The following is a 20,669-nucleotide window of genomic DNA, read 5'->3' on the forward strand; positions in this document are numbered from 1 at the left end:
GAATTGAATTAAAAATAAATTATATCAAATTTACATACTTAAATTATTTGAAATAAAATGGGTTGATGTGTGTGTGTTTGAGTATGAGTGCAATAAGTAGCAAGAAAGCAGGAGAAAGAGTAAACAAATTGTATAAAACGTATGGTTTATATAGATATTCAGCATATCTTTGATATATAAGTCTCTATTAATACTTCTTGTAATCACTGAGATGCAAATCGGCTTTCATACTGCTTTAGAACCCAATTGATCAAACCAGTCTAGTCTTTTGTTTCAAACGCACTTTTCTTTTTTCTTTTTTTTTCTTTTTTTGTTGTTGTTCCTGTTTCTCTTTTTTTTTGCTCTTTATATTTGCTATTGGTCTTTTCTTTGTTTCTCTATCTCTGCAACTTCTATTATATTTGCAAACTATTTGTGTAAGACATGTTCTTTCTAAAAAGTCTTCTTTATAGAAAATAAAAGAATTTATTTATTCTGTTGCCATAGACACACTCTTCGTCGCTGTCTACACCCATTTTTTTTTATTTTTTATTAGTCTTTTTTTTTAATCTGCTTTTTTAAAGTACTTTTTTTATATAACTAAAAAGAATTAGTTGTTTCAGTTGCCATAGACACTCGCCCTCTCTTTTCTTTTTACTTCTTTCTTTCTCTTTTACTCTTATACTTGCAAATGTTCCTGGTAAGGCGCTTTTTTTCTTTATTTTTCTTTATTAGTAATTTCTTCAAATATAGCTGAGTAATAACAAGTGTTTCTGCTACCATAGTCACTCGCGTATAGTTTCCTTCTGATGCATCCTCTTCACAATGGCCATCCGGATTAGCCAAGGTTAGTAAATATACTTCATACCATCATCTCATAAAAGTATCCTGATTTTTTCCTTTCTTTTTTATAGGACATATCACCCAAAATATTTTCTACAGCTAAACACGACCACCAACACGGTAATATTTTTATCTATTTATTTATTATATTTCTCTTTAATATTAATCAAACTGAATCCAATTTTTACTATAGATGAACAACCCTCTCTAAAACATGCTATGAATCAAAAGCTTCTATCTCATGCTGCTGTCATTGACATGGTAAGACTTTTTTTGTTCTTTTACTATCCTTATATGTATCATTATATTACTTATACTGTTTATTAATAAAAAAAACTACCAGATACTATATCGACTTTTGATAAGTATTATCTATATCTACAAATAAATCCGTTTGCTTTGGGTATGTAAATTAATAATTATATCGCCCAATTCACAAAAATTACTTTTTTCCAATCATTTTCATAGTCAAAGGAATCAAAATTCCGTAGCTTTACTTGTAATATTTTATTGTTTGGTCTTTGTACTGGATAATTCCAATATAAGTATTAATGGTTTATAAGAATTGAAATATCCAACACACACGCACACCCATCACTAACGATTTATCTATTCTCAAAAAGTACTGCTCGTACCCCAAAAAAAACGTATTGAGCAGCTCATTTTTTTTTAGGTATTTCTTTTTTGTAGAAAATTTTTCATCCCAAATATAACAAACCGACCGAGCAAGAAGTAGCTAGAGATATAGAATAGTATTATTAGATCTGAAACCTAGAAACATTCTATTCTTTCCAATAAAAATAAAAGCGTAAACCATTACTAGCCTAATAAGAACGGGAAACCAAATAAATAAAGAACATATTACTGGTCCATAATTTTAAAGACGCCTTTTTTTGCTGCTGATGACCAAACTTCTTAACAATAAACTAGCTTAAAGGTCACCTTTACGCTACTTTTAATCTTCATAATATGTCGGTGCCTGACCTTTATGGTTCCATATAAAGAATATCAAAATAGATACGCAGTTTTAAAAAACTTTCTTTTTATATATCAAGTCAGATAAGTATATCTAAAGTGCTAACAAACCTTACCTGCGGCACCCCCCACCCACAATTCCGCTAGTTGACTCTAGTCATTCCACTATCTGTGAAGGTCACCTTCAGCACAAGTGGAAAAAAAAATCAACTAATTTAAATATGGAAATTACACTACACTATACCCCATATTTAAACTACCTTATTTTTTTTAATTTTTCCAGTGTAATGTGGCCATTGACGACTGTCAATATGTTGCTATGGATGGCAATTTTAGCCTGAAGTGTGAGAGAAGGAAAGATAGTGAGGGTGATGTTAGTGAAGAGTTGGAGCAAGTAGAGGCTCAACTCAAGCAGGTGTGAATTGGTGACGATGTGGTGAAGATGTATGAGAAGGAGAGGGCTGAAGAAGGTGTAATTAATAAAAAGTGACAAGATATTAAATACATACTAACACTTTTCTATACTTATAGGTAGGTCGGTTTGACAGCAACTTCCATGCTGGCTCTGGCGGTTTGGCAAAGTCCATAAAGTACCCTATTAAGGGTCTTTTTGCGGCAAGCTTTGCACGCCATGAGTCAGTCATTAAGTTGGTAGACATGGAAACTGGTGAAGGGTTTAAGTACCCTCTCTCCATAATTAATCAACTACTTGGTGATTCAGGTAGTAATGGCCAGTCTGCTGATAACTCTCCCAATATCAATGTGATGTATGATGTTGTCTGTAAGCTGGCAAAGTCACTGAAGGTAAATACAGAGTTATTTTTAACGTACATATTAAATATATAAGCATATAGTAACAATACTTAACATAGGCTAACTTTCCCGGACTGATGGAGAAATCAAAACTAGCAGTTCCAATTTTCCATGTGTATGCTCATGTTCAACACTGCCAGGTTAAGCTCAACCCTAAATATAGAGATGGGTTTGGCTTGACAGATGATGAATGTTTGGAACGCCTCTGGTCATATCTTAACTGCTTTGTGACAATGACCAGAAAGATGAGACAAGCAAATCAGAAGTTGGTCTTATACAGAGCCATCAAGTTCTGCAATGAGACAAAGAAGGTTGAGTTGGGCTTGATGTTGAAGAGTAAGTATGTCAAAGCAAAGTGCATCATAGAAGAATCCAGGAAGGCGTTGGAGGGATTCGACTGTGTTGTGATTGAGTGAGAATGGAAGCAGCATGTTAACAAGGTAGAGTAGTCAGAAAACTACATTGACATTGCTGATTTGATGGAGTTCGGCCGTAAGGTTCAAGGCAATATTGCTTTGTTCTTTGTAAATTTTACAATTTTGCACCGACTAAGAGAGTAAGTGTATTTAGAGCTTTTTTCTTATGTTTTTTATCATTAAAAAAATCAATTTTATTATAGGCTTGCTAATGATGCCAACGGAAATCATGTGAAAGATGAGATCAATTGACTGAAGCACGAAATGAAGAAGTTGAAGACGAAGATCCAGGAGGAAGTTGAGGGCTTCCAAGAGCCTGATGAAGAAAATACGAACCTCATAAAATATATAGAAGAAAATGCCCAGCTAGGGTACAACAAGTTCTTAGCTTACAAAAAAATATTCAAAGATGCGATTAGAGCCAATGTTTGAGCGTATCATGATACCTCGGCATTGCTTTACAAATCTGGCCATATCGGTAAGAAGGGGAAAAGATGATTGCAATTATTTCATGAATTAATGCTTTTAAATATATATATAGGCACAAAAAAAGCAAAACAACATCAAATCAGCCTGAATAAACAGGCCAAACAAATTACCTACCTCGTCCAAGCATTCAACCTTGAATTCAATGGTAACAGTAATTTTTAGACTTTTTACAATGGAAATATTAAACTGTTATTCTTACTTTTATACTCGTTTTTTTAAAAAAGTCTTTGACCTTTGATTCAATAATCAATAAAAAAAAATATTTTCTGAGATGCGGAAATCCGTCCCAAAGTCCATCTCTTTTTGGCAAAGAAAAGAGCAGAAGAAGAAGTTGCACTTCTGAAGGTAATAATAAATATAAAGATACTAAGGATTTTAAAAATAAATTAACTAATATATAAAGTTTTAAGTGTGATGCCTTCAGGCTCCAACATCATGCCACAAAAGAAAGGACTTTAAGAGAGCAAGGGCTAAAAGCCCTTGACAATGCTGTAGGTACTCTAGACAAAGAGGTTCTTTGCGGGATGCAGTTCCTTTTGGCTAGAAAGCTTTGGTTTTCTATGACTTGGGAGCGAGCAGTCTTTGCTCAGACCAGTTTCCTTCTGGAATCCTCGTCCTCTCCCTCTTCTGTTCCTTTTGCTTCCTCCTCCTCTGTTCCTTTTGCTTCCTCCTCCTCTGTTCCTTTTGCTTCCTCCTCCTCTGTTCCTTTTGCTTCCTCCTTCTCCGTTCCTTTTGCCTCCTCCTCCGTCTCTTCTTCTTGACTCATCGTTGAAGACATAAACTCCCCCAATGATGGAGAAGCCAGTATTGCTTTTGTTGTGGAAGGTGATGACGACGACGACAATGACAATGACAACAATGACGATGATGATGCCAATGAAGACGAATAACATAATAATATATTTGAGTCTGAGACAATATATGGTAAGTTACTCTATTATTGTAAAAAGTCTATTCAGTTTATTTGTTAGCATTTAAAGTTGATAACTAAGATAAGTTTCTTTTCCCTAGAATAACACAAACTCTCACCCATTTTTTTTCTTTTCTTCTTTTTTTAATTTTTTTTTTAATAATAATTTTTTTCAAATCTGTAAAATGCTTTAATAGCTTTTACAAGTATAAATATCATAAAATTATAGAGAAGCTGACAGCTTAATTTTTATTGTTTGAAGTATACTTCTTGTTTTCTATATTTAATCAAGAAGTAAAAAAAAATGTCTATTTTAAATACATGTTTTATGCTTCAAGATTTTATTTTACTTCTTTCTGTAATATATATATATTACTTATATCATTATAGTCTATCAGTAATTAATTCAATAATACACATAACTATATATTTATTTCAAGATAATAAAATATCAAGTTTTTATCTAATTTCATTAGTATTTTGCATGCTTTATTTTTTATTTTATTATTTTCAAAAGCAAGTAAATAGCATTTCTCATTCAGGAAGTTACAATGTTAAAAATTATCTTGTTTCATTTGTACCTAACCGTTTAACTCTGTTTACATAAATAAAATTTGTTTTGTTTGCTCTTTTATTTTATTTTACTTTAAAAACATATAATTTCATTTCGCATAACATTAAGATATATATATAAAATAAATAGTATAAAGCAATTCATTAAATATTCAAAACATTTCATTTTTCTTTTTAGCAAAACAGAAAGATTAATAATTTTTTTTCAAAAAATACAAAAAAATGCTTCAGGCAAAAGTTAAACCTCGGCTGTCTCTATCATAATCAAAAGCAACAACGAATAATCTATAGCAAAAAGTTTTAATATATTAATTATAATATAATGTTATAGTATTGTTTACCAAGCCACTTTTTCCACTCATTTTCACTATGAAACCACTCATTTTCAGTGTAAAGATGTTGGCATGATCACATTCAAAGTCACATTTTCTCAATGTTAAGTCACAGCCTCTGTCCTTTTTGTATATTCTTTTCTCTTATTTACTTTTTTTATTTTTTTGTCTGGTATGTTATTTTTTTTATGTTCATTGTATGTTCTGATTGACATGATCAAAACTCTCTTTTATTTTATTCTATTTACTTTTCCCAGCATGTTTTCTGCTATAACTTCAATTGTCCCAAATGAAATTGATAGTCTTCTCTTTATTTTACTCACTTGATATTTGTATCCAAAGTTTTTCCAATCTTCTTTTTCATTTCTGTCACTTCTGATCTCTGTTCTTTGAGTTACATTTTGTAATTATTCTATTCAAATCGATTCGTACTTTTAGCAATTTAATTTATAATTGATCTTACATTAGATCTTTACATAAAAAATGGTAGTTTTCTTAATTTGTAAAAAGTAACATAATAGTCTTACTGCATTTCGAAATCACTGTTTGTCAAATAAAATAATAAATTTTACTTTTAATTATTCATATTTTTCTATTTATAAAATGTACTCTATTTTCTTTAAAAAAATAATAGGCTAAACATAATTATTATTATTGTTATAAAACAATATCATATATAACTAGTGTTTGTTAATACCAGCATGTTTTTTTTTGAAGTGAGTATATTTAAAAGTATAAGATAAGGACTTTGTTCGCAGCTATCAGCTTTTGTAATATCTGGAAAGAATATGTTAATAAAGATTGGGGAGGGTGCTAGTTGCTTTCATTAAACAAGGCCAAAAGTTACAACATGAAGACTAAAGACAAAAGTAGACAAGAAGAGTTAGTTAAATCAAAGATAAATATATAAATATTGATTATTATTTAAATTGTTATATAAAGCTAGCAATGATATTGACTTTGCAAGTAATAGACTATATTAATAAAATGTTACGATTGAATAAATATATAATTAATAAGATAAGCCAGTTAATTAATAAGTGATGTACATAAAGACTAACTTATGAAATGATAATATTTCGATCTTTCTTTTTATATAAAGGCGCGTTTTTTTACTTATCTAGTAATAATACTTGATGCTAAAAGAATTTCAATAAAACTCAAGATATGCCGTATTAGTTTCATAAAACACGTACTTGCTAATATCTTTTCTTGATGAAGTGCAATTGATAAATAAATATTCAATATAATTTTTACAGAGTTGATTCATTCACAATATTGATAAGCATAACTGGAATGTATTTAAGAAAGAAGATTTTTTATTTACAAAATTAAAATGTCAAAAAACAATAACTTTATTACCCAAGACATCAGTATAAACATGTATTCTACTTCCTTAGATTTTGTTTTGTTTTTGCTTGAAAAAAAATAAAGTCTAAAGTGTATCCTTACGAAAATAAATAAATTATATGACATTGTTTTTATAATTCTAAGCAGTAGCATTAGATTAACTAACAAAAACTTAACACAATTGGGAAAGAAAGCTAATTGAGCAAAGCATTAAAAACATTTTTTTAGGATAGTCTTAAGATTATTTTAAAAATACATACTATCTTTTGTAAAGCAAAGCAGAAGGTCATATAAGTATTGTTTATCAAAATCATTACTTCCAAAGACTTAAATTTTAATATATATCTATTCTTGCTCCAAGTTTATTTGTTGATCTTAATATTCAAATAAAATCGTCAGATAGTTGTTTTCCATTGCTGATTTATCTTGACTAGCGCTCTCATCTGTCTTTAACTGTTTGTGCATGATTACAAAAAGTTTATGACAAGATTTATGAGATCATTCAATCAAGTGTTCGATACATGTTACAAGATGATGATGATGGCAAAGGGTAACATTTTATTTATTACTTAAAATACTTATAACGTGTATATTATTAAAGTGGATTAGGAAAGAAAAAACATTGAAGTCATTTTTTTGTTTTGAAAATTAAAATACATAAAGAAAACCAAACCATAACAAATAGTAATAGCAAGAATTTATCGTACAACACTGGAAAGCCTTCAGATAAGATGTACACACAAGTTTAGCATACAAATTATTAATTATAGAAGTTAGAGACAAAAACATGTTTTTATTAAGTCAGTTAAGCCTTTTACTCTAAAGAGCAACAGAAAGAAACATGCCCTTTGTCCAGGGCATCAACTAACATTTCTTTCTCAATATCTTTCATAAGACTGAGTGGCACAAAAGACATCTTTTCTGGCCATCCAATGACTCTGATGGTATCTTTTTTGTTTTCGATTGCTTTCCAAGGGAAAGATTTTCTTGATTTCCCAGTTTCTTGTAAGAAATTGATAATATGAAGTAAATGTTAATTTTGATATTTTATAGACTTATCATTGAACAAACTTATTAAACGTTTGTTGATATTATTCCTGAAGTCGTTGGCAGCAATGGTCGTGGGTTGTATTTCTCACACTATGACAGAAAAATAGATTAAGATAAAATAAATAATACATCTATTATATAATACTTACTTTAGCGTCTTTTGACATTTCCCAATGCTTCCAAGAAACTCTTCAGAGCGCCATCTTTCTCAATGCACTTAAAAAAGATAGAAGACATATCTCCTGACAAGAGGCGGTCAATCTTTCGACTGGAGCTGGCATCTGACTTCCAAAACAGAAACAGACTATCGTAGTTCATCAATAGCTTCATTGTGTCCATGATGGTCAATATGGATTTTGCAGCACGATTGACATCAGGGACAGAAAATTCCTGGTGAAGAGTAGTGGAATTTTCTTTTGTCATCTCGTAATATCTGCCTTTTTCTAAAGGACCCATTGAGTTATACGAATCAATGATTTCCTTGCGTCTGTAGTTTTCCCCTAAAAATATATTTTGAATCATTACAAAACTACTGTTTTACTTGTAATCAATGCAGTTAATTGTATTACTGTCAAGTTTTCTCTTGTTCTTCATCTCCTTAGTGTAAAGATTAAAAGGATTTTTTTAATCTTTTTGAGCCTCAATACAGTATTGCTGAAATTATAGGCAGCTTCAGCCATGTTTTCAACAACCTTTTGTTGCAAATTAAATTCTTTAGCAAATCTAATTTCGAATTCTTTTCTATGCTGCAATTCTAATCGCAATTTTTCTACTGCATTGGTTGGCAAGTTTGCAGCATCATTCAAGAAGCTATTAACATTTATTTTTAAGTATTTAATATATAATAATAAGAATATGAAATAAAATAAACAATTATTTCAGCTGTTTTGGAATAATGACTAGATGATGTGTCAATTCATCTGATGGGAACCTGATTTTGCTACCAATCATATATTGTAATTTATTAGTAACTAATGGTAAAATTATTAGTCTTACACTAGATAACTATATAACTAGATAACACTATGCAGTTAGCAAATGTGACAAATAATTTTGCGGGGGAAATTTGCATTTTGATAAATGAAAATTGTTATCCAGATTTGTAAGGTGTAGTTACAAGTGTCAGAAAAGAAATACCAGATCGAGACTTGATATATAAAAGCTAGAAAGTCTATATTTCCCAGTATGTCATAAATATTTAACCAAAATAGTGACTGTCAATACTTTTTCTTGTTTTTGAATTGTTTGTTTGAAACAAAGATTCTATATCCCCTGAAAGTGCGTTCTTTTATTTACATATATTGCTATTAAACATGTCTACTGTCAATATTACACCAATGAATAAAAAGATTTACACTCTTGCAACAATTTCAGAAGCATTGGAGTACTCATCTATTCCCGGAGTAATGACACTTAGACTCAACAATACTATTAGAGTTAGAACATCTGAGTGGAAAGAATGCCTTGTAGAACTTGGTGAATCCTGTGCGATCAAATGGACTATTTGTAACTCCAACAAACGATGTACTGATATCACTGCTGAAGAAGCCAAAAACAGTGGAATTAAGATGTGCTTCTCACAGAAGTACTCGTATCATTGTTCAGGAACTTATGAATCTAAGACAGAGATGCGAGTAGTTCAAAAGAGAACTAAGAAAAATAAGTGTCCTGCTCTTCTTTGCGTCAGAGAATTCTTTAAGACACCTGAGTGGTATGAGATAACCTTGACCAAAGATCATGCTGATCATACTCCTGGTGATATCTGTGAGGATATTCATACTCTTTCTCTTGCCAAAAAGTATCTGCATGAACTGTCCCAGCAATTAGAGCAATCATCTAAATCTGCCAGCCAGATACGTATCGACATGTTGAGAGCTATTGATAGATATGGAAGAAGTTCTGATTGTAAGGTCAACTATTATGACATTTGGAACTTGATGAACAAGGTAAATAAACCCCATTTATTTCAAATAATATTTTATTTAACCAATTGTTTATAGATAAACAAGAGATTGTATCATTTTGACAAAGATCAAATGGTTTCTTTCTTGATATGAATAAATGAGAAGCTTCCTGCAATGAATTTTTTGATTTTTAAGGGCAATATGAGTTACTCTCCCAACACAAATGCATTTGCTTATGGTTTTATGTCACCAACACAGCAGATTAAAATGAGAAATGCCGTTTCCTTTTGTTTGGATGCTACACATGCTATCTCTGGCAAAATTGATGAGATTTTGTATACCCTTCTTGTTCGTGACAAAGAAATTGGTAGAGGATGGTCTGTTGCTTTCATGGTAACAAACGACCGGGGTGTTGGCCCTATTGTACAGTGGCTACAGTTTTTGAAGTCTTCCCTTTTGCTGATCAATCCTCAGCAAATTACTATTGATTGCTGCTCTGCAGAAGTACATGCAATCCAGACCACTTTCCCTTCCACACAGATTCAATTCTGCATCTTTCACGTCACTCAAGCATGAAACAGAAAGCTGTCTGACTCTGTTAAGATTCCAGATGCTTTGCCTTCTGAGGCTTGTCTTCTTCGTAGTGAAATGATGAGATATTTTTAAGATATTGTGTATGAAGACAATCTGGACCAGTTCCATCAAAAACTTGTGGAATTCAAAAGTGAATTCAGTGACCAAGAATTATTTTTAGACTACTTTGAAAAAAATTGGTGCACTGAAGAAAAGTTTAAGATCTGGAGCCGTGCTTATCATGAACAGCAATTTTCTCATATGCTCACAAACAACTATATTGAATTGTGGCATAATCAGCTTAAAACCGTATTCATGAAGAGGTCAAAAAATAAGAGATTAAACAAACTTGTCTTTATCTTAGTATATGATAATGAGTACTATCTAACATAAGAGTACGAAAGAGTTATGTCAAACAATGGAACAATGAGCTCTTTTACTAGACAGCAAAGAATCAGAGAGATGGAAGCAGAAGAAGTTAATGATGATGCAAGAGAGACAATGATTGTTGCTTCAGTATCAGCAGAAGACAGTAGCTGGCAAGTGCAGTCATTTGTTGATGAGAACACAGCATATGTAGTTGAGGTTACAGATAGGCTGATTATGAAATGTACCTGTTTCGATTTTGAAAGAAGACAAAAACCATGCAAGCATATGTATTTGTTAAAAATGCACACTGCCTTTTCTTTGCACTTCTCAACCACTCCTTTAAACTCTACCTATGAACACAATGTCATCCCAATCCCTCAACCCATCACCACAAACAATTGCTCCTCCCTTTTCTTTGATCAGTGCATTCAAACAAATCAAACACTGCATCAATCACATCAAGACCTTGCCACATTAGCACAGTATACAACAGACAATGAAGCAAAGCATATATATGACATACAGCAGCAATTACTTCGTTCCATTCAATTCTTAAAAGATAAATATGAAGTACATTTTCATCAATCAAATAATCAATAAAAATATAATTATTTCTCTTTTTTTTTTAAAAAAAACCTTCTGTAAATTGAAACAATTTTCAAAGTGACTTAGTAAATTATAACAGTTCTTATTTTCTGGTAATTAAGCTTCATTTTCGGTTAAATATTTATGACATACCAGGAAATGTAGACATTCAAAAGCTACGAGTACAGAGTTATAAATGCTGCCATTTACTACAGCGCTAGGTCGAAAAAATATGAAGAGAGTGGGATTCGAACCCACGCCTCCGAAGAGATCACGGCCTTAACGTGACGCCTTAGACCAACTCGGCCATCTCTCCAACTCAGAGTGTGTCAAGTGTGTTATAAACAACTTTAACGTTTAATCATGTCGTGGTGTCCGGTACCGGAAGGTCAGTCTGCTCAGTGGGTTTGTCCGGCGGTTTGTCGTGACGTGTCGTCCCGGTTATGAAAGGCTGACATCAACGGTTTGTTGATGTGGTGCTGTGCCCTCGGTGGTAAGAGGAGAATTTTTCCATGCACAGGAAAAATCTTGTTTCTATTCCCTGTTCTTTATATATATAATACTTTTTCCTTTTCCCTTGTTAACATATTTGTTTACATTATACTCATTTGAAATCATGGTCCTCCATGCTAGTAGCATTCCTCTTCTACAATGCACATAATTCATTTTGCCGACATCTCTGTGCAACATCGGTATCTTTATTATTATATTTTTACCATATTTTTATTCAGACATTTTATCCTTGTCATATCGATTATTCATTATTCTATTTTTACTATCTTTATTTTTCCCAGCTTCTATTATCAACTTAAAATCTTGTCAACTATAAAAAGAGAAGTAAACTCAACTTAATAAATCATTCATTCAGTTTCAGTATTTTTTTTTGTTTTCTTCTCCTTGTGATCTATATTATTTTGCAATATAACATATTGGTTCCTTGGTTTTAGGAAGGTTATTTGTTGGTTTTAGTCTCCTCGTCGGTTATTACTTTTCTGTTTCATCATTTTCTTTTCATATATCTTTCTCTCTCTCTCAATTTTAACAACAATTCTATTGGTTGTTCTTTCTTTTCTTATCTGTCAACTATTGCTGCTTGCTACCTTTTGCTATATTCATCTTCTGTTCTATTCTATTATCCTTGTGTTTTATTTGCCAAGTGATCTGTTATAATCTACAACAAACCTAACACATTACGCATCAAGAGCTGACACATATTGTGATCATGTTGTTGGCTTTAGTCCAAAAACCAAATTTTACCAAGTTCAGACTTTCTTTTGAAAACCCCTTTTAATTTTTCTTCAAAATTTTAATTTCTTTCTTCCATTTTCACAAAATTACCTTTTTCCAAAAACTAATTTTCTGAAAATTAAAATCTTTCCCCTTTATTTTTCTTGAAATTGTTTTCTCCCTTTTCTTTTTATTTTATTCCTGCACACTAAATGTAACGGTTTCTCTCAAACACTACTTTACCAAAATTGTTAACTGAATAGTTTTTCTCTTTATTTATAACATATTTCTTTCCAATATTTTTCTTTTCTTGTATTTATATATTATAACTTCATTTATTTCTTCTTTCATAATGAAATATTTATATAGTTATTTTTCTTTATATTTTTATTTATGATTATCTAATTGAGTTTTATCTAGCCTATTTTTGCCATATATTTTATTCATAAAATAGTATAAATATCTCTCTAAAATCAATCAACAAACAGCTGTCAAATTTTTTTGTTACAAGTTTTTTTCAAGATGCTGTCTATTATCTCTGATCTCTTTTGTGAAATTTCTTCTGTTCTATTTATTTTTCTGTCAAGTCTTTGTGGAAGATTGACCATCCCCTTTTATTTTATTATTTTGTCCCGATTTCTCCTTTTATTTATCTCTTAGTAAATTTACCATAGTAAATTTTCCCTTTAACTAAATCCTTTACTCTATTAAATATTTTTTTCTCATAGTTAACTCTTTAGAATTAGTATTATTTACTTTACTTCTTTTAGTTTAACTATTTCTCTAATCATTCAAATTATTTACACTCTTATCATATTGTTAGTTTCCCTTTTAATTTCTTTAACTAATCTATTTAGTAACAAAGAGACTCTTTTATTATCTCAATTTATCTAATATCGAACCCAAACCCTCAATTTCTCTTTTCAATTCCTCTTCTTATATACAATTATCTTTTCTTATACATCTTCTATATACAACTACATACTACACGCAACACAGTTGACATATGTGTAGTAAGCACATTTGGATGTGTCCAGTTTCTGATGATAGATACCGGATAGTGCGTTCTATCAGTGGTTTGGTCTGGTGGTGAGCCGTGATGGGTGGTATCAGACTTGTGGATGTTAACATCAGCAGTGAGTCAACCAAGTGACATGTCTCAAGAAACAGATGTGGTCCCCCCAGGTTTCTTGGGAAATCTTGTTTCCAATATCCCTTATACCCAAACCCCCAATTTTATTTTGTCCCTTAAATAATTAAAATGTCCACCTACATCATCACGTCAGAAACACCTGTCACCTACTAAAAATTATACTTCTTTACCCTAATTTTATACATTTCTATATTGCCAATATTTATTTACAATATTTTTTATTCTATTTTTATTAGACTTCATTATTATAATATTTTTATATATTTTACTTTACTTTACTACATTGTTATTATATTATTACTTTATTTCTATTCTACCTTACTATATTTTTACTTTACCTTTATTTATTTACTATACTATTATTTTTTTGTCTTTATATTTTTCTATTCCACTTCTACTATCAACACTAGTTACATGTAGTAAAATTTTTCACTTGACTTTCTTTTCCTTCCCTCAAAAAATTATTTTAACCAAATATTTTTATTTATAAAAGAAACAATCTTTTCAATCAATAAAATCATTATTCTATCCTTGATCTTATTTATTTTTGTATGTTATTATCATTATTCTTCATTCAAACACAATGTTCTTGTTCTTTGGAGTGTTGTCTATCAATCTTGACATATTTCGTTTCTCTGTTTTCTCTTTTCTGTCTTTCTTAAACTTTGTTGTTGGCACAATTTCTATTTTTATCTTCTCTCTATTTTTTTACCTGTCTGTTACCAATTCTGACCTGTAAAATTATCTATTCTTTTTGATTTTTATTATATTTTTCTTCTTGTATTTTGTAATTCACATTACATTTATTTGCCAAGTGATACTGTTGTAGTGATCCAGACACTCGGATGTTGGATTTATCTCATATAAGAATATATGCATATTGGGATAGCGTAGTAGCTATCATCTTATCAGTATAAAATATGGGCAATGATATGGACATGCAAGAAAAATTAGGGTCGGACATGTAAAAAAAGACTAAAAGGGAGAATTAAGAAAGTCTATATTTTCTGGTAGATGATAAAATATTAACCAAAATGGTGACTGCCAATCCTTTTCTTTGTTTTTAAATTGTTTATTTGAAACAGATATTTTATATTCATTAAATTATGCATTTTATTAAAATATACACTCTCACCAAATATGTCAATCAACAACACTCAATCTAACGAAACCATTTACACTTTGGCAACAATCTCCCAAGCCTTAGAATGCTCTTCTGTTCCAGGAGTGATAACACTTAGATTAGAAAATATTATTAGAATAAAAACATCTGAGTGGAAAGAATGTTTAACAGAGATTGGGGAAGCTTGTGCAGTCAAGTGGGTCATTCACAACACCAATAAGCAACCCACTAACATTACTGCTGAAGAAGCCAAAGCAACTGGTATTAAGTTGTGTTTTTCTCAGAAGTATTCCTGTCATCGTTGGGAAACCTATGAATCTAAGGCAGCTTTGCGTGTGGTTCAAAAGCGAACAAAGAAAAACAAGTGTTCTGCTTTTCTTCGTGTGAAAGGATTCTTTAAGACACCCAAGTTTTATGAATTTGTTGTTACAAAAGATCATGCAGAGCATACTCCTGGTAATATGCATAGTGACATTTGCACCCTTCCTCTTGCAAAGAAATATCTTCACGAGTTGGCTCAGCAATTAGAACAGTTGTCAAAATCTGCTAGTCAAATTAGAATTGATATGTTGAGAGCTGTAGATCGATATGGTAGAAAGTCTGAAAGAAAAGTTAACTATTATGATATCTGGAATTTGATGAACAAAGTAAGCTTTAAAAATAATATATCTTATAGCATTTACTTTAATATATTTCTATAATAGATCAATAACAAGCTGTATCATTTTGACAAAGACCAAATGACTTCTTTCTTAATTTGGATGAACAACAAACTTCCTGCCTTAAACTTCAACATCTTTAAGGCAAACACTTCATATTCTCCAGATCTATCAGCCTTTGCATATGGTTTTATGTCATCTGTTCAGCAAGAAAAAATGAAAACCGCAACCTCTTTCTGTTTGGATGCTACTCATGTAATCTCTAGCAACGTGAATGAGATTCTTTATACCCTTTTGGTGCGTGATGAAGATATTGGTAGAGGATGACCTGTTGCCTTTATGGTAACCAATGATTGAGGTGTAAGTCCCATTGTGCAGTGGCTGCAGTTCTTGAAGAGATCTTCTTTGCTTGTTGACCCAAAGCAATTTACTATTGATTGTTGTGCAGCAGAAGTTCATGCCATTCAGACAACTTTCCCTGCAACATCCATTCAATTTTGCATCTTTCATATAACCCAAGCATGGAACCGAAAGTTATCTGACAGTGTGAAGATTCCTGGATCCTTACCATCAGAGGCACGAATTTTACGTGGTGTAATAATGAAGTCTCTGCAAGAGATCATTTATGAAGAAGACATAGATGAGTTTTATCATAAAATTATACAGTTTAAAGAAGACTTTGACGACCAAGAAAGCTTCTTGGATTACTTTGAGAGAAACTAGTGCACAGAAGCAAAGTTTAAGATCTGGAGTAGAGCATACCATGAACAACAATTCTCCCATATGCTCACAAATAACTATATCGAGTCCTGACTTAATCAATTAAAAACAGTTTTCATGAAAAGATCTAGAAACAAGAGACTTGATAAGCTTGTTTTTGTTTTAGTACATGATGTTGAGTATTATCTCACCCAAGAATACAAACGCATCATATCAAACAATGGTCCAATGAGTTCTTTTACTAGACAACAAAGAATACGTGAGATGGAAGCTGAAGAAGTCGATGATGATGACAGGGAAATGATGATTGTTGCTCCTGGTACTGCAGAAGATGTAAATTGGCAAGTTTGGTTGTTTGTAAATGAAAACACAGCATATGTTGTTCAGGTTGCAGAGCCAAACTTGATTATTTCGTGCACCTGCTTTGATTATCAGCAAAGATATAAACCTTGTAAGCATATGTATTTGCTTAAAATACATACAAACCGATCTCTCTACTTCTCTCCACCTTCTGTCACAAGTACAAATGTAATACAGTCAGTCTCTATCTCTGAAACAGCTACAATCACACCAACTATCAGTCGTACATCTGCTTTTATACAACAATGTATTGACATCAATCAAATACTTTGGTATGCAAACCAAAATATACTGACTATGCAACAGTATATGACTGAAGATGATGGTCAGACTTTGTTTGATGCATATCAACGCTCTCTCCAAGTCTTTCAGTCTATAAAAAACAAATATGAAGTTCATCTTCGCAGATCTCATACACAAGAATAAAATTATAACTATCTAGCTTTTTTCTCAAAGAAATGTTTTGTAAATTGAAACAACTTTCAAAACGACTTAATAAATTATCGCATTTTTTATTTTCTGGTAGTTGTATTTTTTGTCTTATTTTCTGGTAGATAAGCGTCAATTTCGGCTAATACTTTACCATCTACCAGAAAATATAGACATTCAGAATTAAACGTGACGTCACTTGTAATTGGCCTTTGGGAGTGTTACTGACAAATTGAGCACTGATAAGACATGCAAAAGCAACCAAATTGAAGAATTAAACATGACATCACCTATAATTAGTTTTGCATGTTACACGCATTTTTTTTGGGGGATCAGATAAATTACCCTCCAGATTGCCAATTAAATCACTGCCCTTTTTTACTACAACATCAGCGCATAATTTTTTTTGACATTTAACATGAGAAACATTAACAATATCAACAATACCAATGACTTTGTCATTGTTAGTGAGACGTCAAAGAAATACAATGCTGCCTTGACTGAGTTCAACTCAATTTTTCTTGTTGGAAGAGAATTCTCTTCAGTCGTAGCTGTTTGAGAAGCTGCCAAGACATATGGTGTCAAGCATAACATTGCTCTCACTACTGAATATGCATCAAGCTCTTGCATCAAATTGATTTGCAAGCACTCTGGCAAATATAGAGATATCAGAAAAGCCGAGAAGGTTGCTTCCAAAACATCAGTTATGGATTAAACTCTTTTTGGATGGGAGAGAAAGCGCGAAAAAGACACGCAGAAGCATGGCTGCCCTTACTTCATGTATGCCAACACCAAGAAGGGCAGAAAGCTCACTCTGCACTCCCGTGAGGCAGAGCATAACCACCCCATCGAAGAAGACTGCAGAGCATATGCTATGCAATGCAAGCTCTTGCCTGAGGCAATGGCGCTTGTGGTTAAGCATCTGGAGAACAATGACGATGTATCCACCATCTTCAACTGTTTGAAGATAAATAGATATACAAACATTGTTCGCCATGACATTGCTAATATAAAGCAACATTTTGGAAAATCGGAAAAAGAAAAGGAGATGTTTGACTTTATCACCACTCTGCAAGATCTTGACTTCCATGTCAAATACTCTTTCGGTAATACAGAAGACAATCAAGTGAATATAATCTTCTTTGTGCATCAGGATGCAATCAATGAGGCACAAAGAATGCTTGAGACTGTCATTATTAATGCCACATATAAGACAAATAGTCATCAAATGACTTATGTCAACATTGTTGGTACTAGCAATGTGAGTGGAAACCCTTGTACCACTTTAGACGTATCCAATTGCCAGTGCTTGGGTAGAGCATGAGACAAAAGAAAATTATCTCTAGGTGCTTAGCTGTCTTCGTGATGCAGTCTGGCCCAATGACAACAACAACAACAACAGCAACAGCAGCAACAACAAACAAACAATACTTCTCCCAGATGTTTTCATCATGGACAACGAAAAAGCATTGAGAAATGCTATTAATCGAGTCTTTCCTGAGTCAAAGCAGTTGTTGTGCTATAAGTATATCAAAGACAACTTTAAAAAGCAATTGCTTCCAATGATGAAGGGAGATGAGAGTAGCAAAAAGAGAGATCTGTTGGATAAGCTGTCAGAATTCCTTGACTGAATTGCTTTAAAATGCATTACACATCAAGAAGTAAAAAACGAAACAAATGGATACCTTGAATTTGCAAAGGAAAATTGCAAAGACCAGGGAAAAGCTGCTAGTGCTTTTCTTGAGAAGTATGTATAAATTTTTTAAATTTGATGTAAACAGTATTTAACTATAAAAAATCGTTTTTTTTTAATATACTTTATCAGAAAAATGAAAGACACGAAAAACTGGGTGAACATGTATGTTTACAAACATGCCCATTTTGGCAATCACATGTCAAACTGTACAGAAAGTGCTTATGCTTCTCTCAACTCTTCCCTTGGTACTTCCTTGGGTAAACTGAAGACAGTTACCCTTAAAGTAAAAAAGTGGTATGACGAGTTGGTAAGTTTATTCTATACCATTTTATACATTTATTGGTTATAATATATTTATAAATTGTACAGGTTGCAGATCACAAGCATCGGCTAATGGTGGAAAGCCTAGAAGGAACAAAAATTGTGTTCGATAAAGTCAATGTCACCAGACTAAATGACATCCATCTTAAAGTCTGTAGATTTGCAATGGATCAAATCAAATTAGAATTATCCAAATCCATTATACCCAAAAAACTAGCCAAAGAGTGCAAATGCCTCATACAATACAACTGCCTGCTTCCTTGTTACCACACACTTGCCAAATTCAATACTATCCCAATCTCCTGCATCCCAAGACGCTGGAGAAAAAACTATCTAGAAGAAGAAAGTAATATATATATAATAATAGCAATAATTATGTGACAATTTTCTCATATAACATTTTATTATGTAGACCATTTAACTATCCAAAATACAACCCCAGTACCCCCAAACATCAACAATATCAAACCAATAACCCCAGAATTCAACTATGCTCTTAAGCTTATTTGCGAACATTTCATCAATGCTCAGAGCAAACAAGAGCAAATCAATATATATCAATTGATAGAAAAAACTTTGAAACAAATCGACGCACAGAAACTCAAAAGCCTTAAGGGCCCAACAGTAGTTGAAGCCATTAAAGGACGACCAAAAAATACCAAGTGCAAGATGATTGCATTAGAGCATTGTATCAATACTGAAAAAGAAAAAATCACAAAAAAAATTAAAACAGAAAAAGAACAAAAAAAGTAAGATTTTAATATTGTTTAGATTTAATTTACTAAATCTTTGCTTTGTTTTCTAGACAAAAAATATTCTCAGCTAAAGAGCAAAAAGCCATAAAAAATATTATCAACCTTGGGTCACCATGCGATCCCACATTACTAACAAATCTCACAATTGCATCAAAACATATATCAACAATCTTTTCTCCTGAAGCAGACGGAAATTGTGGGTACAGGGCAATAGCAATGGAAGTGTACCAGGACCAGGAGGAGTGGTCAAAAGTAAAAGACAAAATGCTAGAAACATTTTTAAAGCACCAAAACAACTACTACCACGGAAGAATGGAGCATGGCAATATGCCTGCATCCAATAACCCACTAATTCACAGTCTCCAAGACAAGCACTCACCTCTCCCCCAGCAACATTGGTTTGGTATAATCGACCATCCTCAACTTGTAGCCGATACATTTAGCAGAGCAGTGACTGTATATTGGAATACTCCAATTGAAACAGGCAACTGTCTTTTTGTTTCATTTTCTACCTTGCCAGAAAAAGTGGAACTGATAATTATTATCTTAGATATAAACCACTTTCTTCTTGCCAAGCGCAAAAACACTCGAAATTTCTGTTGGCCAAAAATCAACCCCTTTCATAAAAGAATAATTCAAAAACATGGCCTTGAAGATTATTCTTTGATGTACTAACAATCAAGGTATGGCTTTTAAACTAGAATTATCTTGAATTATACTAACTTTTCATATATATCTTTTTTAGATTTTTTTTTTTACTTTTTAGATTCTATATTTATCTCTATTATCAATATTCCCTTCTGTTTCTATTCAATTTATTATTATCTTTTTATTTATCTATATTTCTATATTTATCTTCTTTACAATCTTCCATTTTTATCTTTATATCTATCTCATTATCATTTTTTATATTTTTACAATCAATATTAATTTTGAAACATTTAACAAATATCAAAGCTGACCTCCCAAAAAAATGCGTGTAACATGCAAAACTAATTGGGGATCTATATGGACATGCCAGAAAAATTAGGGTCGGACATGCAAAAAAAGACCAAAAGGGAGAAT

General features: G+C 31.9%; 8 protein-coding genes and 1 non-coding gene across 9 annotated transcripts; 7 read left to right on the top strand and 2 right to left on the bottom strand.

Annotated features, from left to right (window-relative positions):
• Positions 1–6,180: 6,180 nt before the first annotated feature.
• Positions 6,181–7,837, top strand: PHYBLDRAFT_169352 (hypothetical protein; the record flags this gene model as incomplete). The annotated part of the gene is made up of 5 exons (XM_018436058.1): positions 6,181–6,199; positions 6,273–6,296; positions 7,158–7,230; positions 7,576–7,685; positions 7,734–7,837. 5 exons carry the CDS (start codon positions 6,181–6,183, stop codon positions 7,835–7,837), a joined length of 330 nt encoding a protein of 109 aa, XP_018291136.1.
• A 43-nt stretch (positions 7,838–7,880) lies between these two features.
• On the bottom strand, positions 7,881–8,802 carry PHYBLDRAFT_71574 (hypothetical protein; the record flags this gene model as incomplete). The annotated part of the gene is made up of 4 exons (XM_018442505.1): positions 7,881–8,230; positions 8,300–8,327; positions 8,378–8,540; positions 8,753–8,802. 4 exons carry the CDS (start codon positions 8,800–8,802, stop codon positions 7,881–7,883), a joined length of 591 nt encoding a protein of 196 aa, XP_018291137.1.
• A 241-nt stretch (positions 8,803–9,043) lies between these two features.
• On the top strand, positions 9,044–10,210 carry PHYBLDRAFT_146411 (hypothetical protein; the record flags this gene model as incomplete). The annotated part of the gene is made up of 2 exons (XM_018431640.1): positions 9,044–9,676; positions 9,830–10,210. 2 exons carry the CDS (start codon positions 9,044–9,046, stop codon positions 10,208–10,210), a joined length of 1,014 nt encoding a protein of 337 aa, XP_018291138.1.
• A 405-nt stretch (positions 10,211–10,615) lies between these two features.
• PHYBLDRAFT_146412 (hypothetical protein) lies at positions 10,616–11,449 on the top strand (the record flags this gene model as incomplete). Its single annotated transcript, XM_018431641.1, has 2 exons — positions 10,616–11,146; positions 11,327–11,449. The coding sequence occupies 2 exons, from the start codon at positions 10,616–10,618 to the stop codon at positions 11,447–11,449; spliced, it is 654 nt and encodes a 217-aa protein (XP_018291139.1).
• Positions 11,395–11,477, bottom strand: PHYBLDRAFT_t148. The gene has a single exon. It is a non-coding gene; the product is annotated as a tRNA-Leu (tRNA).
• A 3,204-nt stretch (positions 11,478–14,681) lies between these two features.
• On the top strand, positions 14,682–16,046 carry PHYBLDRAFT_169355 (hypothetical protein; the record flags this gene model as incomplete). Its single annotated transcript, XM_018436059.1, has 3 exons — positions 14,682–15,311; positions 15,369–15,620; positions 15,702–16,046. 3 exons carry the CDS (start codon positions 14,682–14,684, stop codon positions 16,044–16,046), a joined length of 1,227 nt encoding a protein of 408 aa, XP_018291140.1.
• Positions 16,047–16,160: 114 nt separating this feature from the next.
• On the top strand, positions 16,161–16,829 carry PHYBLDRAFT_146414 (hypothetical protein; the record flags this gene model as incomplete). The annotated part of the gene is made up of 1 exon (XM_018431642.1): positions 16,161–16,829. One exon carries the CDS (start codon positions 16,161–16,163, stop codon positions 16,827–16,829), a length of 669 nt encoding a protein of 222 aa, XP_018291141.1.
• A 781-nt stretch (positions 16,830–17,610) lies between these two features.
• PHYBLDRAFT_71570 (hypothetical protein) lies at positions 17,611–18,463 on the top strand (the record flags this gene model as incomplete). Its single annotated transcript, XM_018442504.1, has 2 exons — positions 17,611–18,093; positions 18,179–18,463. 2 exons carry the CDS (start codon positions 17,611–17,613, stop codon positions 18,461–18,463), a joined length of 768 nt encoding a protein of 255 aa, XP_018291142.1.
• Positions 18,464–18,661: 198 nt separating this feature from the next.
• PHYBLDRAFT_169357 (hypothetical protein) lies at positions 18,662–20,279 on the top strand (the record flags this gene model as incomplete). The annotated part of the gene is made up of 4 exons (XM_018436060.1): positions 18,662–18,835; positions 18,898–19,195; positions 19,262–19,598; positions 19,655–20,279. 4 exons carry the CDS (start codon positions 18,662–18,664, stop codon positions 20,277–20,279), a joined length of 1,434 nt encoding a protein of 477 aa, XP_018291143.1.
• Between the last annotated feature and the right edge of the window lie 390 nt (positions 20,280–20,669).

The sequence above is a fragment of the Phycomyces blakesleeanus genome (genome assembly GCF_001638985.1).
Source record: "Phycomyces blakesleeanus NRRL 1555(-) unplaced genomic scaffold PHYBLscaffold_12, whole genome shotgun sequence".
Taxonomy (NCBI): Eukaryota; Fungi; Mucoromycota; class Mucoromycetes; order Mucorales; family Phycomycetaceae; genus Phycomyces; species Phycomyces blakesleeanus.